The sequence below is a fragment of the Condylura cristata genome, unplaced genomic scaffold (genome assembly GCF_000260355.1).
Source record: "Condylura cristata isolate star-nosed mole 26May11 unplaced genomic scaffold, ConCri1.0 scaffold00057, whole genome shotgun sequence".
NCBI lineage: Eukaryota > Metazoa > Chordata > Mammalia > Eulipotyphla > Talpidae > Condylura > Condylura cristata.
Window position 1 is genome coordinate 146,732 of NW_004567158.1, and position 21,454 is coordinate 168,185.

The 21,454-nt window shown below is 64.4% G+C and overlaps 1 protein-coding gene across 3 annotated transcripts in view; it reads left to right on the plus strand.

The window, feature by feature from the left end:
• The window catches only part of ATP2B3 (ATPase, Ca++ transporting, plasma membrane 3), a 48,425-nt gene extending 28,081 nt beyond the window's left edge, over positions 1-20,344 (plus strand). Inside the window, exons 13-22 of one of the 3 annotated variants that reach the window (XM_012734487.1) lie at positions 448-627; positions 732-819; positions 1,236-1,342; positions 1,919-2,110; positions 2,585-2,798; positions 3,657-3,868; positions 4,550-4,657; positions 7,040-7,222; positions 10,670-10,756; positions 18,391-20,344. In XM_012734487.1, the coding sequence (XP_012589941.1) occupies positions 448-627; positions 732-819; positions 1,236-1,342; positions 1,919-2,110; positions 2,585-2,798; positions 3,657-3,868; positions 4,550-4,657; positions 7,040-7,222; positions 10,670-10,756; positions 18,391-18,711 (1,692 nt within the window). In that variant the 3' untranslated portion in view covers positions 18,712-20,344. Of the gene's footprint in view, positions 1-447; positions 628-731; positions 820-1,235; positions 1,343-1,918; positions 2,111-2,584; positions 2,799-3,656; positions 3,869-4,549; positions 4,658-7,039; positions 7,223-10,317; positions 10,364-10,669; positions 10,757-18,390 lie in introns of those variants that run through there. The other 2 variants (XM_012734485.1, XM_004695209.2) reach the window with 2 other exon arrangements.
• Positions 20,345-21,454: the final 1,110 nt, after the last annotated feature.

Sequence of the window (21,454 nt, forward strand, 5' to 3'; positions counted from 1 at the left end):
GCTGGTCGTGTAAACGCGACAACCCCAAAGCAGATTCTTTCCTGAGGAAAATAGCGTCAGAGAAGGGAGGGGTGGCAAGTGTGAGAAACGTGCGGAGCTTGGCCACAGCAGCTGACAGCCAGGAGCCTGCCCTCAGTGCGGGGCGAGGGGTCAAGCTAGCCCACGGCGGGCTAGTGCAGCTGGAAAATGGGGCGGCGGACCTGGGCCGCGCATGCAGCCACCTACCTGGTCAGCATCAGGGCTTCCAGTGGCGTCTCCCACTGTGGTCCTGGCATCTGGGCTGGGCCTGGGTGCACGTCAGTCCCTGTCCCTGCTCCCCAAGGCCCGGCGCCAGGAAAGGGTGCAGCTGGCAGCGTGCAGGGCCGTGCTTCCTCCCGCCTGGCGGGAGCTGGGGGCGCAGAGCCGGGCGGCAAACCGCCCGCGCGCAGTGTCTCTGCTCTCCCCCAGGTCCCCGAAGCGATCCGCAAGTGCCAGCGTGCTGGCATCACTGTCCGCATGGTGACCGGGGACAACATCAACACAGCCCGGGCCATCGCGGCCAAGTGCGGCATCATCCAGCCCGGGGAGGACTTCCTGTGCTTGGAGGGGAAGGAATTCAACCGGCGCATCCGCAACGAGAAGGGCGAGGTAGGCCCGGCCCGCCGCCCCCTGCGCCGACTTCCCTGGCTAGGCCTCTGGCTTGTGCTTGTGCCCGCTAGGCCCGGCTCTGCAGCTCCGTGTGCTTCCCCCAGATCGAGCAGGAGCGCCTGGACAAGGTGTGGCCCAAGCTGAGGGTCCTCGCCCGATCCTCGCCCACGGACAAGCACACTCTGGTCAAAGGTGACTAAGCTTCCTCACCTCTGCCGCTTTTTGCCAAGGTGGCAAGATGGGGCGGCCCCTACGATGTCTGCCCCACATACCTAAGGCCAAGCTCACAACAGGGCCTGTGGCCTCCGCCTAGGCCTCGAGACCCTCACGCTAGACCTTTGGCTTCCTCTGGACCTCGGGCTTCTCCCCGGGATCATGGGCATAACACACGCACACTGTCGAAAGGCCAGGCCAGACGTGTCCCGTTTCCTGGGTTTCCTGACACCAACAACGGAGGCCGCCCTGTTGACCTAACAGTGGGGAAACTGAGGCCCAGAGGAAGAGGTGCTCTGGGCAGGAGGGGGACGGGCCTCGGAGGGTGTCCAGAGCCCACGCCCCTCAGCAGCCTGCCGCGTCACTCAGAGTGACCAGGGCTCCACTCTGCGCAGGCATCATCGACAGCACCACGGGCGAGCAGCGGCAGGTGGTGGCTGTGACCGGGGACGGCACCAATGATGGGCCAGCGCTCAAGAAGGCCGACGTGGGCTTCGCCATGGTAGGGGCAGCGGGCAGGCCTGGCGTTCAGGGCAGTGCTGTGCAGTGGCGGTGGCGGCCAGCATGGAGGCCGGCCCATGTTTCTCGGCCTCTGGAGCCCGCGCCGCTCTGCAGGCCGGCACCTTACAGCATACCCTGCACGCCACTGGTTTGGTGCCAGGCTCTAGCCCTTCCCAGAACTCAGAACCTGAGGGGGACCAAGCCCGGCCCCAAGGCGTGGAGATATCTGAGCCTCCTGCACAAGCCAGCAATGCACACGCCCAGCCTGGGGGCCACACCCTTGCGCCGAGGGCTCCGGGCAGCCCAGATGAGGCCCTCCCAGCACTGGCGAGGGCATAGGGGCCCTTCGAGGCTGCCCGGCATGTAAGACAGGACAGGCAGAAGGCTGCCTGGGGCCATGTGGTAAAGGCCGCTTGTGCGTGAGCAAAGCCTTCCCCACCCTGGGAGGCCACTTGCTGTTGCGAGCTGTTTGCTGCTTGGGGCAGTTTGGAAGGGAGGGTCAGGAACTGACCCAGGTGAGCTGGGTGGTCAACAGGGACAGGACAGGAGCCTCACGGACCCTGTGTGTGTCCCCCAGGGCATCGCGGGGACAGACGTGGCCAAAGAGGCCTCGGACATCATCCTGACGGACGACAACTTCACCAGCATCGTCAAGGCGGTGATGTGGGGCCGCAATGTCTACGACAGCATCTCCAAGTTCCTGCAGTTCCAGCTGACCGTCAACGTGGTGGCCGTGATCGTGGCCTTCACGGGTGCCTGCATCACTCAGGTAGGCACTGGAGCCCAGGTCGCCCGGAACACTCCGGGCCGCCCCGCACCCGGGCGCAGCGGCCGGGGAGGCAGCGGCTTCCCAGCCCGGACCCCGCACCCGGGCGAGGCCGAGCTGGCCTTCCAGCAGCAGGCCCAGGCCCGCGGAGCCATTTGCGCCCCCGAGGGTGGTTCTACTGGGGTAAGCGCCCAGCCTCCGGTGCCTCGCTGGCGCGTGCCCAGTGGCCCGAGTCTCCCGTCCACCTGCAGCGCCGTGCGGGCCTGGCCTCTGGCCCTCCTGGAGCTCCAGGTCCATCCCTTTGGCTCCACCGGTGACCTGGGCACGGGCTGCGTGTGCGCTCCCTGCACTCACGGGAGGGTCCGAGGAGATGTTGTGCATGAGCGAGATGCAGAGGCCTTGCCCCCACTGGAGCTTCTTCCGAGGAGCAGGGCCACTGGGTCTGGCCCCTCGTTGAGGAGACCGCCCCCTGCGCAGGACTCTCCTCTCAAAGCGGTGCAGATGCTGTGGGTGAACTTGATCATGGACACCTTTGCCTCTCTGGCCCTGGCCACGGAGCCACCCACCGAGTCGCTGCTGCTCCGGAAGCCGTACGGCCGGGACAAGCCCCTGATCTCCCGGACCATGATGAAGAACATCGCGGGCCACGCTGCCTACCAGCTCACCATCATCTTCACACTGCTCTTCGTGGGTAGGCTGCCCGGGGGGTCACCTCCCCGCTGTCCGTCTGCATCTGCCCCACTGAGCACTGCGGGCCTTGAAAACATTCAGGACACGTGCTGTGTCCCCGAGACCCTTCACCAGTGACCAGTCACTCAGCCCACACGTGTCTCTGGGCGATGACCAGAGAACAGCATGGGGAGTCGTGCAAGAAGCAGGACCAGCACAGCTTGGGGAGGGCACCCAGAGGTGGCCCAGGCTCGCGAGGCAGAAGGGGCGGGAGCAGGCAAGAGGTGGTGTGGCCACGGGTGGCATGGGACCGGCGAGCCAGGGAGAGCTGGGCAAGCCCGGAAGCAGAGCCCGGCACTGCAGGCAGCTCCGGACCCCCAGACACGCCGCCCGCCCTGCTGTGCCCAGCTGCTGGCGCAAAGCCCCCTCAGCAGCCCGCTGGCAGGTTCCCCTGGGACCTGTGTGGGCGCCGCGGAACAGACCCTTTTACTTACGCGGGGCGCATTTGCCGGCTTCCCTGCTCGCCTGGGTGCTGGCCGGGGCCTGCCAGTTGCAGCGCGCTGTGCCCGTCCCTGCCAGGCATCGGCTGAAGGGTGGAGAGTGGCGGTGCCGAGCGGCAGTGTCTGGGGGGTCCTGTCATTTCTGGGGAGCAGACGCCCCACCCTGCTGCCCGCCTTGCCCCGCAGACCCATGACAGACCTGCGGCGTGGGCCCAAGAACATCGGTGATGGCTTCTTCATTCCTGCCCGCAGGGTTTGGGGTCTGGCTGCCTTGGCCTTGGCGTGAGCTTGCCTATGTCCCCCACACTCATGTCACCGCGGGATCGGGGCTGCTGGGGGACGCCAGGGCGCTGCCCCCTCACGTGGCACTCGGCTTGCAGGGGAAGTCTTCTTCGACATCGACAGCGGGCGGAACGCGCCCCTGCACTCGCCGCCCTCGGAGCACTACACCATCATCTTCAACACGTTCGTCATGATGCAGCTCTTCAACGAGATCAACGCGCGCAAGATCCACGGCGAGCGCAACGTGTTCCACGGCGTCTTCCGCAACCCCATCTTCTGCGCCATCGTGCTGGGCACCTTCGCCATCCAGGTAGGGCCGGGCCCACTCTGGCCACTCAGCGCACTCTGTCCTCTGACCCCCGTTCCAGCGCTCCACCCCTTGGCGTGAGGCAGCGTACCCGCAGAACGCCCTTTAGGGGATGCCCTCTGCGCCCGGCGTTGACAGCGTGGCACGCCTGCCACAGCTTGGCTCTGCAGAAGGGGCTGGGCGTTGGACAATAGCCAAAATGTGCGGTTCAGTGAGACCAACAGGCTGGAGAGTCTGTCCCGAGCCGCTCCGGAGGGCTGTGCTGCTGCAGCCGTCGGGAGCCAGAGGGTCGGCGCCGTGGCTGGCAGCACCCTTCCTGTGGCCCCTGTGAGGCGGGCTGGCGGGTTCCGGGTCCTGGAGTGCCCCTGGCTATGTGGGACCCGGCCCCGGTGACTAGGGCAGGGCATGGAGGTGGCGTGGGGGTGCTCTGTATTGGACAAGCGCACCCTGAAGTCAGCTTCCTCACAGGAAGGGCGACGAGGGAGCGGAGGCCCAGGCCAGGTGACTGGGGCCTGTCTTGGGGTGTCAAGCACCTCAGGCGGGCAAGCGCGGGCAGAGGTGGAGGTGCGACCACCACGGAGCCCACATGGACGGCAGCTGGGCCGCAGGGCCGGGGCCCCGGGGAGGGAGTGGATGCGCCCTGACTGTGCCTGCCGCTGGTCGCCCCCTTACGCTCCTGTGCAGATTGTCATCGTCCAGTTCGGCGGCAAGCCCTTCAGCTGCTCCCCGCTGTCCACGGAGCAGTGGCTCTGGTGCCTGTTTGTTGGTGTCGGGGAGCTGGTCTGGGGACAGGTGAGTGTCTGCCTCGGGCGTCAACCTGCCCAGACCTGCCCCTCCCCATCTGCTCTGTGACCGTGCCAATGATGGGCACGGCGCCAGCCGTCCAGGCAGCCATAGCCCCGTGCCCTGTGCCTGGCACAGCACCAGTGGCATGGCTCAGGCCGCAGCCGCCGCCCCCCCCGGGAGCCAGGCCCCAAGTGCCAGCCTCAGCGCAGAGGGTGCAGTGCCCCCACCACAGCCTTCCCGTGATAGCAGCTGGGGGCATGGAAAGTCACCCCACAGGAGAAACTGGGCAGCACCCTGCTACGTCATATAAGGACAAAGAGCAGGCCGTGAGGGGTGAGCCGATCCTGAGCCGGTGAAGTCCTGCGTCTGCAGCGGGCAGACGAGCATGCAACGGGCCGGAGGAGCAGAGCAAAATCGCATGGGAGGGGCTGGCCCCGCCATGGGGCACGACAGACTTCTGCCAGCATGTCTCCTGCGTTCTAGAACATCGGCCTAGGACCCTAACTGCTGGGTCTGCCTGGGCAGCTGAAGTGCAGATGCCTGCTCCCTTCTGGGGGCTGAGGGCTGAGCCAGGCAGCGAGGCTGGCGGGCCCTGGCGAGGGTCCGCTTCCCGGCTGGCAGGCAGCCATCGCACTGTCGCCTGTGCGCAGACGCAGACCATGCCCTTGTAGCTCACACCCCAAACTACCAGAAGGATCTGTGGCACAGCAGCCCGCTGCACATGCCAGCGCTGCCATCCCTGTCTGCATGCGGGCCACAGGCACTCTGCTCTGCACACACCTGTCCGCTCTTGCCTGCTGCCCGGGGCCCTCCTGGCCGTCCCTGCTCCTCTCGCCACCCTGCCTACCTCTGGTCTGCCATGCAGAGGCCCCCCTAGGCCGGGCCGCCAAGGCACTGTCCCACCTGGCTTGGCAGTGCCTGACCCTGCTGGCCTCAAGCCTTCTCTCCCTCCGCGAGGGGGCGCCCGAGGCCACTCTCAGACTCTCCCCTCTGCCCACTTCCTCTCCTTCCCTCCACTGTCACCCTCCCGCCTGCCCCCTCCCGTCAGGGTCCCAGGACGCTGCCTAGAGGTTCCACAGGCCCCAGAAGGCTACATCACCAACCCCGTTTGTCCGCAGATCCTCGCAGTAGTTCGGGGACCCGGCTGGGACCCGGGCGCCATTCTCTCCCAGCCCAAATGTCTTGTCATTTCAAGTCACCCAAGTCGTGCATTCCTCCTGCCACAAGGCCGCCACGTGCTCCACCCTGCCGGGCCTCCAGCCTCTGCGGCCTCAGCACCGCGCCCACACGTGTCCTTGTTGCTTCCAGCTGTCCCAGCTCTGCTGCCGCGCGGGCTGTCCCTCTGTCGTGCCCCCAGAGGAGACTGCCTCCAGTCTCAGGGTCGACCAGAGGGCCAGCACCGTTGGCACTCAGTGTGGAGGTGCCCACCAAGGGCCATGACTGCGGGACCCGGGGCCTGGGCCGCCCAGCGGTGCCCCACAGCTGAGCGCTCCCCCTCAGCTCGTCAAGTGAAGCCACAGTGGCCGCGCCCCACCCAAGCTGGACCGCTGGCTCCTGGGTTCATCCTTAGGAGACCCCTGGGCCTCAGCCAGGGACTTGGGCACGACATGGCCTTTAACGCATCCCTGTGTCGGCCCAAAGATTCCGACATGCTGAAACGCAGATAATTCTTTTAGCAATAAAGTGTCTTTTCCTGAGGTATGTACATTGTGACTTGGCTACCACACACTTCACAGACTACAGTACAGAGTAAAAACCACGTTTAAATGCCAAGAAACTCGCCTTGGGCACACCTCATGACTCCCAAAGGCGCCTGCACACAAAAAGACATAATGGAGGCAAAACTCCAGGGTCCCCAAGGACAGCCTTGCCTCTGACAGTGTCCCCAGGACACTGTCTGATTCGGCGGGTCCCTAGGAGGACCACACCCTCACTGAAAATTGTCCTGCTCGCAGCCACGGTGACTCGCAGCAAAGAGGCTGAGGCCTGGCCAGTGCAGGGAAGGAAGAGTCCCAGCAGCCGGGATGCCTAGGGGCCCCAAGGTCCTTGGGAGCTGGCCAGGGGCTGCTCTTCCTTCCCATGCACTGAAGCCAGCCCCTGGGGTCAATGTGGGAGCACCCCAGGCTCCATCCTGCATGCAAGGAAGCGCCCCCCGCCCCCAGACTGCCGAGTGCCGCCGCTCTTGGTGGCTGCCTTTCAACAGGAGAAGCAATGGCCTGCACAGAGGGCGGGCTCGGCGCGGGCAAACAGGCCCACAAGGGACCACAGAGGAAAGGGCCTCTGTCCCTGGCCTGCCCACGGCGATGAGTATAGCTGCTCCATGCCCAGTGCGTCCCTTGGAAGGCCCCACTTGCCCTGACGCGCTCTGCCTGCTGCTCCTTGCCCCAGGTCATCGCCACCATCCCCACCAGCCAGCTCAAGTGCCTGAAGGAAGCAGGGCACGGGCCAGGGAAGGATGAGATGACCGACGAAGAGCTGGCCGAGGGGGAGGAGGAGATTGACCACGCCGAGAGGGAGCTGCGCAGAGGCCAGATCCTCTGGTTCCGGGGCCTCAACCGGATCCAGACGCAGGTGAGCAGCTGGTCTGGTGCTTCAGGCTCCTGTGGGGTGGCGGCCAGAGGTAGCGCGCGACAAGCCCAACCCGGCCCGACAGGGCACCTACGCCCCCGCCAGCTGTGCCCACCAGCAGCCACACCTCAGAGCCCCCCATGCGCCTCCCGCCAGTGGGTGTGCTGCTCGGGGGTGCTTGCCCGCTGTCCGCTCCGTACCTGGGCTTGCTTCATTTGGCGGCTGCCCCAGTTCGCGGGAATGAGGCGCCTGTGGCAAACAGCTCCTCGCACTGTCTGGCCAGTTCCTTTCTGCTGCTGGAGGCCAAGGCTGTCCCTCGGCCTCACTGAGGTCGAACAGCCCCAAACCTGCCACCAGGGGCCCTTCGGAGGGTTTCACAGGAGCCCACCTGCCAGCAGGCCTGGCCTCCCCGCCACCCTCCCTGACCGACAGTCCATCCTTGCTGTCTCTCCCGAGCTTCCTCACACTCCCTGCCGTGCCGTCAGAGCCTGGACCCTGCCCCCAGGCCCCCGAGGCCCCTTGCCAAGGTCTGAGACAAGACTTGGCCACGGTCCAGCCTCCCTCCTTTTCAGCGCCCCTGAGGCACTCCCAGCTTGCTCCCCTTCTCCTTTGCCTGGCCGCTGGGCCTTCCCCTGCAAGCCTCTACTGCCCGACAGCCCAGGGGCCCAGGGCCTAATTGGGCAGGAAGAAGCAGGGAGAGCCCTGCAATAGAGCCCTGCCTGAGCCCCGCCCTCAGGCCCATGGAGTCGCCAGACCCCTCTCAACTGCAGCTCCCCTCTTTGGCTTCTCCCTTGACCTTGGACTCCTGCCCCCCAGCCCTGTGAACTTTGGCCTCTACTTGAACAACTGCCCACAGCGCGCCCTTCTCCTGGAAGCTTCCAGGTGGCGACCGGGCGGCTCTTGCTCACCAGTGGCCAGAAAACCCACTGTCCGAGCAGAACCCCCCAAGCACCCCGACTCTCTCCCCATCTCCCCACATCCCTGAGACATTAGCCTGGTCATCGGGCCAGTCTACGCCCTGCTCCAGGCCAGACCCTACAGTGACCCTCTTCGCCCCACCTGCCCGTGAGGCTCCCGCGCTGTCTCCAGCCACCTCCAGCAGCCTCTCCTCTCTCCCCCACTGCCCAGCGCTTCTCCAGCAGAGGTCAGGGCGTCTGGGGCCAGGCCCTTCTCCCCAGTCACACTAGGCAGCTCCCAGCCGTGCGCCTCAGGTGCAGGGCCTGGCCCGTCACGCCGCACAGCCCACGGCTCTGCCGGGGGCCCAATCTGGGGCGCCTGCTCCCGTCTTGCGGCCTCAGGCTCACCGTCCCGCCTGTTCCAGCAGCCTTTGCTCAGCCCCGGCCCCGGCCCCCGGCCCAAGGACGCAGCCCACGCTCCTGGCCTTGGGGCTCCCGCCGGTAGCCTCTCCCCACGTGCCCGGTGCCCCCTCCAGGCAGGCCTGTGGTCGCCCGGCTGGCCGCTGCACTGCTGATGGCCTGGGCCCCAAATCCCTGCTCTCACGAAGCCTGCGCCGAGCCACGGCCCAGAGTGCTCCACTTCCGCACCGTGACAGTGCGTGGGGCAGGGCTGGGGGAAGTGGCCCCAGAGAACGCCCTGGTGAAGGTGCTCTCAGCGTCCCGGAAGCCCCAGGCTGCGCGGCGGGAGGGTGGCTTAGGTCAGGCTCAACAGAGTCCCTGGTAGAAGAGCAGGGATGCGGGGTGCCTTTGCAGCCAGCTGCCCTGGTCTACTGTGGCGCCCCCGAGGCCCCCATCCACCCTGTCCTGGCCCAGATGGCTCTTGTCTGTCCGGTCTGGTTGTGCTGCACGGCCAGGGCTGGCTGGAGGCTGGGGAGCCTAGGTGGCAGGTGACCAGTGTGACCCCTGGCTGCTCACCGGCCTCCGCTGCACAGCCTGAGGCAGAAGCAGCTTTTCGGGCGCCGAGGTGGCAGTCCTGCCCGGACCCAGGGCGTGGCCTTGGCTAGGGTCGGTGTGCCCTGTGTGTCGGGCGAGCAGAGAGCAGGTCCTCGCAGTAGGCCTCTTGGTTCTGGGCTGTTCTCGTTGGCAGCGCCACGTCCACACAGCTCTAGGGCCCGAGGAAGCGCAGTCTGGACACTCCGAGTCACTGGGGTCCTGGCATTCACCTTTCAAGAGCGTCTGTCCATTTCCATTCAAAATATTCCCTTGGAAAGCAGAAGGAAGCCTGGGAGGCTCGTACACACCCCACGCCAAGAAAATCATCCTCGAAGTGGCGTCCTCCATTTTGAAAGCACAAAATGGCCCCCCAGATTTCAGAGGCCAGCGCCACTCTGCCTGTCGCTGAGCAAAGGGGTTTCATGAGCAGCTGGCCGCGCTCGCCGTCACCACGTGGCCGCGGCAGCCCAGAATGAAAGAGGCACGTGAGGTTTCGGCAACACGCACGCCGGGCTTCGCATGCCAAGGCCCGGAGTGGGGGCCCTGGGGGCGGGGAAGAGGACAGGTTCCTGCGGCCGCCATCCGTCGGGACACCCGTGAGCGGCATCTTGTCCCTCTGCCAGGGACAGGGTTTAGAGAGGCGTCCGTTCCTTTCTGGGGAGAGGCTTCCCAGGAGACGGCGACATTAGGATCCTCTCCCTTCATGGTGGCTGCTACCAGGCGCCCGGCGCCATGCCACCCTCGTGGGCTCCCCCTCACCAGCAGGTTGCGCTGGGCAGGAAGAGGCCTTCATCTGCAGACACGCACGTTGCCTTCCTCCAAGAAGCCTGCCCCTGTCAGACACCCAGGTGCCCTGCCAGGCGTGGGCCTCGCATACACAGCCAGCACACTGTGGCCAGCCGTGCCACTCGATCACCTGGGGAACTGTGTGCGCTCCACCTTCGAAGGCCTCAGGTCCCCCCCCCGCCGGCCTCTGAAGGCTCCCCGAGGGGGCAGCCCAGCAGCCCAGGGCTCCAGGCCACTCAGCACAGTCCTTGGGGCCTCCCAGGGTGTGGGGGGAGGAAGTGCAGGTCAGGGGCAGGGGACGCGTCGTTCACCCTTGCGCTGGTCGTCCCCGGGACCTGCTCCCTGTGGCTGCCCCTCAGAGCAGCATCAGGGAAGGCACCAGCGCAGCCCCACTTTCTAATGGGAGCGTGTCGTATCCCTCAGGTGTGTTGGGGCAGGAAAAAGGTTCAGAGCTACTGACCAGCCACAGGTATTTACCGACGAGCGCTGCGGTGAGCGTATCGTGAATGCCAGTGACGGTTTCTAAACGGTTTGCCGTGTGCCCGTTGTTAACCCGCCCTCCCGGGCTCTGAGCACTCACCAGCTGCTCAGCAGCCCTCCAGGTGCAGGGCCCAGAGGCCACCTAGGCCCAGGCAGCGCCCGGCCGCTCCCACGGGTGCGGGGCCCACCCCGAGGAGGCCCCGCAGCGCACCGGCCCGCGCGCCCCCGCCCTGTCCCACCCGCCCGGTGCCGGAGGGGACAGCAGCCAACCTTTATCTCGTTTTCTCTCCCACAGATGGAGGTAGTGAGTACCTTCAAGAGAAGCGGTTCATTTCAGGGTGCTGTGCGCCGGCGGTCTTCGGTCCTCAGCCAGCTCCATGACGTAACCAATCTTTCTACCCCTACTCACGTAATTCTCTCTGCTGCCAATCCCACCAGTGCCGCTGGGAGTGAGTCTTGAGTTCCCTTTTCTCTCGTAAATGGCATCTCTGGGGGAGAAAAGGCCTCCCCAGTCTTCCTTCTTTCTTCCAGTCTCGTACTCTCGGCTCCCGGTGGCTTCTCCGTTCTCGCTGTCGCCCTGCCCGGTCCTTCCCGCCAGACGGTGTCTCCAAAGCCGCCTTCTCTTATGAAATGTATTCAACCCAGGCTGGGCCTTCCGTTCTTTTCTTTGTTTGCTTTCGGTCTTCAGTTGGTTCTCCCCGTCACTGGCTTTCTTTTCTCGAACTTGTGTACACTGGCCGAGGGTCCTCCTGACTCAGGCAGCTTCTGCCGGCGGGGGCCGAGGAGGAGGCTCGGGGAGGCCTCTGGGCCCAGAGGGCGCAGGTGGAAGGGCGCAGCCTACCTACCCGGGACTGAGCGAGCGACTTCCACGACTCTCCTCCAGGTGCATTGCAAAGACAGTAACCTGCCACCACCCGTCCCATGGGCCCTGGCCACGTTTCCACCTGTTCCCGAAGCTCCTGCACTCTCTCCGAACAGGCCTCATGATGGGAAAGTGTCAACCCAACCTGGTCCTCGCTCTGTGTCCTCCGAGAAGCCGGCGCACTCACCTCCCTGTGTGCGCTTCAGTGACAAGCTCCGCCCATGTGGCCAGCTGTGGAGAACCAGGGGCTGTCCCAAAGAGGCAGGCCTCTCCCGAACTGCTCTGGCCACTTCGCAAGCACAGAGAGGCCAGTGGACCACTCAGTGGGCCGTCACGGCGCCCCCAGCGACGGGAAACGGGCAGGAGGAGGTTCCCCTCCAGCCGACAGTGACCCCTCAGGGCGGAGCCCAGAGCCCCCCCCCCTTTCCTTCCAGTGCGGCACTCGCAGGCGGCAGGGTCCGTACCTGCGCCTTGCTCCTCGCCAGACTGCCGTTTTCTTTTGCTTGATTTCTTCTCTTTTCCCTTTCGCTTTAGTCTTGTGTTTGTTTGTTTTCTTCCTTTTTTTAGGAACTGGTGAGCGGTCCCGCTGGGGGTGGGGGAGTGCCCCTCCTTTTGCTTAAACTGTCCGGCCACTCTGCCCGTTAAGGGAGGGGTGTGAGCCAGCACTGCGCTGGGCCACCTTGGCCCCCCCAGACCACAGGCCGGGCCGCCTGCTTCCCTGCAGCCATCACCGTAGGGCTCGAGGGTTCCGCCCCGTCCCAGAGGCCTCGCAGTCTAGAACAGACAGGTGGCAGGCCAGCCCAGGCAGGCGGCAGCGCCTCTTCCCCAGGCACAAAGGGGTGGCCGGATGCGGGCCTGCCCCCAGGGCATGCTGACCTGCCCCTGCCTCCGACTTTTTCTCCACATTTCTTGCCATCTCGCTCTGCGCTTCCTTGTCTGCCTGTCTTTCCATCTCCCTGTCTGTTGGCTTGGGGGAAGGCGGCTGTCGCTGTGGCCTGTCTCCTTCCAGGACCTGCCTGGACTCCCAGTGAGGCTACTGTCCCTTGGCTCTTTCTGGATTCCTCCTGCTTCCACCGCAGGGGCAGTCTGTCCTCTCTTCCTCGGCTCCTAGCATTTGCCATCTGTCTGCCCCTTGCCCACCTCGGGGAGCCAAGCAATGCCCGGTAAGTACAGCAGGAGGCGCCTCCCTCTCACGCATGACCAGCCACTGCCAGGACCTAACTAGCGCCTGGCCACAAGGGCTCTGCTGGTCGACGAGCAGCTGGCCGGCCCGAGGAGAGCCACGCACCTTTGGAGGACAGCACTGGTGAGAAGGCCAGCACTCCTGATGCCTCGGAAGGCACCCACGCGGAGGCCCAGCGACACCCACAGCAGGAGTGGACACGGGAAGCCGTGTCTGGAGCCGCCGACTGCCAGCTGGCAGTCGCCGCATGGCACGCTGCACTGACGTCGCGCTGGCCCTTTGTGAGCTGCTAGACCCTGAGAGAGCTCCAGCCCGGCGCCTCATCGGATGCATCAGGCCAGCCTGGCTGAGTGCGGGTGACCGCAGGCTCCAGCCCTCTCCTCAGAACTCATCGGAAGGAAGGCAGGGCGAAGGCCATGATGGAGCCCTGCTGGTGAAAGGCTGCCTCACAGGACACGCCGTGGCCTCGCGAGGTTTCCTAAGGAAACCCCAAGTCACGTGGCGGGCCTGCCCTCACTGGCCCCGGCCCGGCCCTCCACCTGCAAGCTGCGGCCGCCTCCGAGCACCCAGGCCACGCCAGCTCCACTGAGTACGCCGGGCTCGCCAGACAGAAGACTGAGGGCAGGGTGCGCGTGAGGAGCAGGAGGGCCTGGGACCTTGGGTGACCTCGCTCACCAGCACCGACTGCCAGTGACGAAAGGGGCCAGGGAGTGCCCCTGGGAGAGGCAGAGGAGCCACAGACCGTTACCGCACAGCTCGTGCTGCAGCCTCCCCAGGCCCGCGGGCACCCGTGCACCCTTGCACTTCCGGGGTCAGGAGCGAGCCCCAGCCCAGTCACTCGGCCATGCCCACTATGCCGGAGCTCGCAGCCGGCACCCCACAGCACATTTCATCCTTGGCGAAAGCCTTCCCGCCACGGCCACAGCCTCGTGGCACAGGACCTCGGCTGTGGCCCTGGAAAGAGCGCTGTCTGTCAGCAGTCACTTTCAGTGTCCTGGGAACCAAACTCCCCATTGCTGTATGGGTTGCCCCCATCCCTGCGCCAGCCACACGCTGACACTGAAACTGCAGCTGTCCAGCCCGGGTGTGGATGGGCACGGGCTCCCTTCATAGGCCTTTGGCACCGCACGGCCGCCTCCGGCCAGGACAGGGTCTTGCAGACTGGTGCAGCCCCTTCTGGCCACATTCAGAGCCACCTGTCCCTCCCGTTTCAACAGCCAGCCGCACTGGGCCTACTTGCCGCCACGGGGCCTCGGTCCCGGAGGCCTGGCAGGCCCAACCTGCCTGCCGAACAGGCAGGTGAGTGCAAAGCTGGCCCCATGCGGCAGCCAGGCTTCACTTGCTCTGCCTCTGGCGACTCAAAGACTTTCTGCTCAAGCAGGCTGTCAGGGCTGGGGACTTCATGCCCTCTGGGGCAGTGACCCTCATGTTAGGCAGCCTGGGAGAGGGAGGAGCCTTGCAAAGTGCGGGCCTTCTGCTGACTGGCATTTGCTACTTGCAGGCAGTCTGCCGAGTTCAAGGCAAGCTGCCCTGCCCAGCTCTTTGACAGACTGCCCGCTAGGAAGGGTCTAGCCCTGCCGGTCAGCACAGGCCCCAACCGGGCAACACCGTCCAGTCAATTCCTAAAGCTCCAGGTAGCAGCTCGTGGCGTGGGGTGGGTGCCAGAACCCCTTCTCTGAGCCTGGCCCAGGGAGCACTCCCGCGGCCCCAGGAGCCCAGGCACTCATCCAAGACCCTGCAGCTGGGCCCGACCAGAGGAGAGGCCAGGTCTAGAGGCCGCGCTGCCTTCACCATGACTGCTTAGGCGCCAGCCACAAAGCACGGATGGAGACCATGGAGCCCAGCATGCCGCCCAGGCAAGGCTGGGGAGCAGGCGGAGTGCAGAGCCGCGTGTTCCCTGGGCGTCTGGTTCAGGGCCCTGGCGGGACAGACAGGCAGCTCCGAGAGTTTGCATTTCACACTCCCCAACTTCACGGCGAGGAAATGGAGTGGCCGGCGCTGCCCCTTCGCTGCGCCCTGGGCGGGAGCCATGCCAGCGCAGCCTCGTACTGACGCTTCCATGTTGCTTTCAAGCCATGATGGCTCACGGAGCCCCAGCTGCGGACTGCCAGTCCCCAAGGCTCTGTGGCTGCTGCATTCCGAAGCCCGTCGCCCAGGGAAGTGACAGGCCCCTTCCTTGTGAAGAAGGCTCCTGATCGGTCGGCACAAAGCCGGGCAAGCCGGGGAGGGTGCAGGGCTTCGAGGCAGCAGTGGGCGGCAGGATCCCGGGTCAAGGCGCCCGTCTCCGAGCCCCGGAAGCCGGGCTGGTGGAGACAGGAGGAGCGCAGGGGCACAGGACGCCTCAGTCACAGTCCTTTCTGCCTATGGGGGGACAAAAGGCCAGAGGCGCTGGGTGCATGGCCGTCGCTCTGTGGCGGCCGTCCCGGAGCCTCCGCTTCCACTCGCTCTCCTCTTCTCCTCTCTTCACCCCCGGGGCATAGCTTTTACTGGGGCTCCCTTGGCCCTCTGCTCGCCTCCGCTCTCATGCCCTTCCAGCGCCCACCTGCACCGCAAACTTGACTGACTGAAGGTCAAGTGAAAGCAGGGCACATCCACGTTTGGCCTGACATTCGCCCCTCTGCTGACACCCCAGTGATCCATCAGCAGCATGTCATCTGCAGACACAATAGCCTTTCCACTTCGGTTCGGGGTGACAGCTGGCCCCATGAGCCTGACCGCAGGGTCCAGCTGAAGTTAGACCAGGCCTGACAGCGGGGTGGGGCCACGCAGCAAACCAGCAGCAGGAGGCCGGCTGACCACGAGTGCAGGGGTCGCAGGCCTCTGAGGAGGCGGCAGGGCTGTGCAGACTCCTGGGCACTCCTCCCCTCCAAGCTGCTCTCTGAGGGTCCGTGAGCTGCCTCCCCCAGGGCGGGCAGCGGGCGGCAGTGCCTGGCCTCGGAAGGGCAGGGGCCCCGGGGCGAAGAGGGTGGAGCCGTAGCCAGGCTCTGTGTCCCGAGCTGGATCTGAAGACTCTGGTGACCCTCGGGGGGCCTTAGTTCCGCGCAAAAGGAACAGACATGCGGGTGTGGGGTGCTTGGAGGCAAGCCTTGCGGGGTGGTGCAGAGCGCTGTGTGTCGGTTGCCTGAGGAGGTGAGGGAGAGCCCTCCTCAGACAGAACAGCCAGTGCAGACACCTGAGGCAGGGGGCTCAGCACTTGAGTGTTTGGGGAAGAAGCAGGACACCACTGCCACCAGCGAGCCAGGCTCCATGGGGGGCACTGATGCGCCCCAGCTTTCAGCTGGAAGGGCGAAGTGGGCTGAAAGATGTAGAGGTCAGGGGCAGCAGACTGGGGGGTCTCCATCGACCTGTCCTTTGAGGACAGCCGGGACTGGCTGGGCGCCGGGAGCAGTGAAGGGGCCCGAGGCCAGCTAAGTTGGACACAGATCATACAGCAAAGTGGGGGTGTGCAATCGGCGCAGGGAGCCCCAAGTCTGGCGATGGAGACACGGAGCTTGCTAGCCGGCAGGTGGGGTTTTTCCGGCACAGGCAGCATGCGGGTAGACACAGAGGAGGGACAAGTCCCAGGAGCGCAGCCAGGAAGTGGGTGAGTGCTGGTGCAGATGGCACCAGGCCCCGCCTGGCTGGGCACATGTGGAGGCTAAGGAGGTGCCCCGGAACCCGGGCAGGAGACAAGTGCGGCTGCAGCTGGCAAGGGCTGCAGGGCCAGATAAGCGGCCAGAGGACACTGCGAGGGCAGGTCTGGCCCCACCCTCCTGGGGCTCCCCAGAGTCCTCAGGCTCCCCCACTGGATTACTTTTTGTTATTCTGAAGTAGACTCAGGGCTCACCATTTGCTCAGATTGGCGTAAGCACCCGCAGTTGGGCCCCAGACCTGCTCTACCACGTGCTAGAATGTTCGCAGGCCCCACCTGCAAAGTGGGGGGATCAGGGCCAAATTTCGGTAGCCAGAAAAAGAGCTAGGAGGGTGCAGGGCCCCAGGACACAGGAAGAGGCTGGACAAATGAGGCACCATCTGTCCTGGCCACCCAAAGAAGGGAATGAGGTGGTTGTCATTAAAAACATCAAATAATCCTCAGATCTGCGTTACCCCTGTTTCAGAGGCTAATCTGAGCGAATTTGGTGGGAACAGTTGGCCATCGACAATCTAGAACGTGCGGCTTTGCCAAGTTCAGAGAGGAGCCTCACCGCACTTCACAGGTGCAGTTAGAAAACGCCGCCTCCAGCCGGCTCTTTGGCCTGTTTGCTGTCGAGGCCGTGAGGCTCGCTGGTACTTGCGGCGCCAGTCACGCGGCCCAGTCGGAAGGGAGTTAGTGTCAGTGGGAACAGCTGTATTTGTGGCCCAGACTAGGGGTGGCGAAGTTCTAGTGAGCCAGGCAGTGAGGCTACGTTTAGCTTTTCAGGCCAGGACCCCATAACAACTGTGCAACTCTGCCCCCGGAAGGGAAGAGAACCATGGAGAAGGCACGAATGAATGGGCGTGACTGTGTGCCAATAAAACTTGATTAAAAACCACACAAAGAGCCAGAGTTAGCCTGGGGCCACAGTTTGCCAGCATCTTGACTAAAGCAAGAATATCCAGCCCTAGAGCCACAGGTCTGGACGTGACTAGAAGATGCCCACCTGGCACAGGGGGTGGTAAGTAGGGATGGAGCAGTCTCTCCACTTCCCCCTGCAGGGAGGAAGCTGAACTGCTTCCCTCTTAAGGCCAGCAGGCTGGTGTGGAGCCTAGCAAAGGCCCGTCCATCCGCTTTGGCTTCTAGAAGCAGGATGGAGCATTGGCTGGGGCAGGGAGGGAGCAAGGAGTGGCCGCGACTGGCGGCTAGTGGGTCAAATGACGAGAACACCGTGTGAGGATGAAGGAGGAAGCAGAGGATCCAAGGCCACCTGAGCTCAGCTCTTGCCTGAAGGGGGTGGGCTGGTGTCAGGGGCTGGAGTTGGAGTGAGGTGAGGACCACCAGGGCACAGGCGTCAAAGAGCCCGAGTAGAAGGAGACTGTGGCAGATGCCGGGGCTGCTCAAAGTTGCACTTCTTGTGGGAAATGAGGCCAGAGACTGGAGACAAGGAGAGGGGAAGAGGCTGGAGAGGAGAGGTGAGGAGGGAGAGAAAGCCTTCAGGTGTGGGTAGCAGCGAGAGGGCTGCTGCTGGCGGGTGACACGGGGCCAGGAGGTCACAGTCCAGTCAGACACAGCCAGCTGAGCAGTGGGGGCCTGTCCCCACACGTGAGACACCGCCGCAGCGGCCAGGACACCTGAGCCAGAGAAGCTTGGCGGGGGTGGGCTGTTTCCAGTCTTCGAGGCCTAAGGCTCTGAGGAGGGGCCTGGGCGGGCCACACTCTGTGATTGTAGCCAGATGAACTGCTGGGCCGGGCCTTGGGTATAGCTAGGCAGGGAGGTAGCTCGGGGATACCCTGGGACTGAACAAGGAGCAGTGGAGGCCATGAGGCCAGAGCAGCCAATGACACAGGTAGCAGGCCAGGGGCAATGTCAGGGTAGACAGAAGTTTCCAGAAAGAAGGTCGTCAGCTGTGTTGAGTGCCTCTGAAGCCTCAGATAAGAGGAACACACAGAAGTGGTGTGTGGGCCTAGCAGCAGGGGGTTGCAGAGGCCATGAAGCCTGAGGGGACAGAGCAGTGTGTTTCCAGAGGAAAGACAGTATTTCAGCTTACGTGGTAGGAGACAGTGGCGAGCCGCTCTCCGGCAGTCATGCTGCAGTTGTAGCAGCAGCGAAAGAAGACTTGGCAGAGCACCCGGGGCCCTGAACCTGTGCTGCCAGGCAGGGCGCAGCCGGGCGTGGCTGCAGGGAGCCACTGGCCCCGCGCCTCAGGTGAGGAGACTGAGGCCCAGACCGAAAGAAAGGCCCGATCCCGAAGGCCCTCACCACAGTGCAGGGTGGAACATTCCAGCACTGGCCAGACATTAACTGCCTCTCTCCTTCCCCGCTCCCTCCCGATCCCGCACCCCACTTCTGCTCCAGATCCGAGTGGTGAAAGCATTCCGTAGCTCCCTCTATGGAGGCCTGGAGAAACCCGATGCCAAGGCCTCTGTGCATCTCTTCATGGCGACACCCGAGTTCCTCATCAACGACTACACCCACAACATCCCGCTCATCGATGACACTGACGTGGATGAGAACGAGGAGCGTCTGCGGGCCCCCCCGCCCCCGTCCCCCAACCAGAACAACAACGCCATAGACAGCGGCATCTACCTGACCACGCACGGCGCCCAGTCAGCTACCTCGTCAGCGTTTTCTTCCAGGCCCGGGAGCCCGCTGCACAGCGTGGAGACGTCCCTGTGAGCCGCCCCGCTCTTGACGCTCGCAATGCACGCCGGGCCAGCAGCTGCAGACTTTGCTTGGCAGGCGCTGACAAGAAGCCCCGGCATCGAGCCCCGGCGGCTTCTTACCAGGGCGAGGAGGAGGAGGAATCAAGCGAGAGGCGCTGTTTCCCCCCTTTTCTATCAAAGCTTTTTTAAAACAAAGTTTGAGTCCACGGAAAGCCGCATGAGGGCAGCGCGCCGGGGCAGCAGCTGCTGGGGGCTCGGGGAGAGCTTCGTGGGCCTCGCTGAGGAGCAACCGGCTCCGCCGAGTCCTGCAGGCCACGAAGGATGACCCCCCCAGAGAGCCCCCGCGAGCCGCCTGCGTACGCACGCACGCACGCACGCACGCACGCACACAGAGGGCCAGGAGTGTTTCAAGAATAAGGAACTCTTTATCACACTTGCATCCCTCTTACCGGGGTTTTCATTACAGTGTATACTCTTTGGTTACTATATTTTAGTCCCTAATCTCTGCTTGGGGAAGCACCCCCAACGCCCCCCACCCATGCTTCCCAGGTCCTGGGGATGTTGTCTATATGTCCTGAGCAGGCCTGGGGGGGTTAGAGCCCCCAGCGGTTACAATCTGAACATTTGTACCTTGAGACCCCTAACTATGGGGGAGGGGCTTTCTGTGGAATTTTCCATTTGAAAAAGAAAATACCAAAGCATTGATAAGAATGACCCTGCCAGCAGGGCGAGGGGCGTTTTCAGTTTCCTTTGGTTTCAATTGCCATTCCTGGATTCTGCCTGGGAGGGCCTGGACCCCGGGGCCAGCCCAGGTGAGTCCAGGCAGACTGGCGTCACCGAGGCCACAGCTGACCGCACAGTGCAGACCCCGGGGCACCTCCCACCGCACCCCCTTGCTTTGGCAGATGGCAAGCAGCTGTGGCTGAGGCACCCCCAAGTGCCCTTTCAGCCCTGTGCGCTGCTTCAAGGACAAGCACCCACCCCCAAAGCACCTGCTGCAGCATCAGGGCAGCCGCCCGTCCTTCAGCCACCCCTCTGAGGTCCACACACCCGGCACGCCAAGCCTTGGTTTCCCCTGAGAGCACTGACTAGGAGACGGAGGGCCCCAACTTCGGCTGCCACCAAGGACGCCGAGAAAGGCGAGCCTCTTCTGACCAGAGGCAATAGCAGACCCCGCAGGGACACTGACCAAGGGGCGGCTCTTGGCCCAGGACATTCTTTCACCTTCCAAAGTCACCAGTGTCATGTTTGCCGGGAGGCGGTCGGGATGCCACCCTGGCGCACACAGGTCCCGTGGGCCTGGGCTGCGGGTACCCGGCCGGGCGCCAGGGGCAGAGGCCAGGATGGAAGCCTCGGTGTCTCCCTGCAGCTGGGCCTGAAGGCAGCCAGTGGGCTGTGTGGAGTCAAGACCAAGGCTGCCCGTCGCCAGCAGGAGCGGGGCAGCCCGAGCCGGGGAGTGTCCGGTCTATGGACTCCCGCTCTGAAACGGTGGCTGCGGGTCACTTAAAGCCATCCCTTTCTTCCAAAGGGCACACTGAGAATGTTACCTGTTTGTAAATTGTTCCCTAATGTCCTTGCAACAGAAAGGCGGGCTGAGGGCCTCTGTGTTCCTAAACAGAAATAAAACCGGAAATGTTGAAACTGCAGATGAGCCGCGTCTTGCTGCCCCGACCCTGCTGCTCGCCCCAGGCTGCCTTTCTGCAGGGCTGTGGGGTCAGACAAGGGCGCTGTGAGTGCAGGCAAGGGCCGGCACGTCGGGGGCTCTCGCTAGCGGCGCTGGAATGACTTGGCCGTTAGCTGCGCTTTACAGGATCCGCCTGTTAAAAGATGAAAGAATCTTATGGACTGCATAAGTCAGAGTAGACCGAGATTTCTCTGTAGACAACGAAAAGCCCCTGCAGTCCGCCACAGCCGGTGTGTGCTTATGGTCGCTGCACTCTGACCAGAACAGAGGGCTGCCCTGCCCCGCTTCCTGGGGGCCCGGAGCAGCGGGGTCAGCCCTGGGGAAGGGGGCCGGGTTCTGGCCTACGGGGTCAGATGCCCTGGCGGGACACGGCCAGACGCGCTCACGGCAGTGCGGGCCGCCGGAACAGCGGCCTCTTTCTTCTGTACTAAAACACAGCACAGAAGTTGGCATCACCACTGCTTCTTCCACTGTGACAAGGACGCCTCTCCCGCGTTGGCGACCCCTCCCAGAGCAGCCAGCGCCTCCGCAGCCCGGCCCGGGGAAAGTTCTAGAGGCCGGGACTATGCTAGTGGGAGCCCTGCCTCACTCACCAGGTGCCTCTCGGAGCTCTCCCAGCAGGAGATGGCCGCAGAGGCGCCTCCGTGCGGGAAGGACCCAGCGCTCACCTAGACCGCCCGTGTCAACAACCGCGTCGCCCCCGGCCACTCTGAAATGTGGCTTGGTGATGTCCACAGTCAAACAGATGTCAAGGATCGGCAAGGGTTTAGAGCCAGGCGGCCAGCGCCCAGCCTGCCCGAAGAGGGCGTCTGGTGCCCAGTACCCGTCCTTTCTGAAGCGCGCCGCTGTGTCAGCCCAGACACGCCTTTCCTCCTGGGTGCCCTCACTGCGCGACCGTGGCTCTTTCTTGGTGGCTCTCTGCTCTAGGCCTCCCCAGGCGGAGGGCGGGACATGGAGTCCACTGGCCTTACGCTGTGCCCCCGGCTGAGGGTGGCACTCAGCAACACAGAGCTGAACGCGTGCTGGAGCGTGGGTGGCCTCAAAGTGCGCAGGTGCCGCAGGGGTGCCCCAA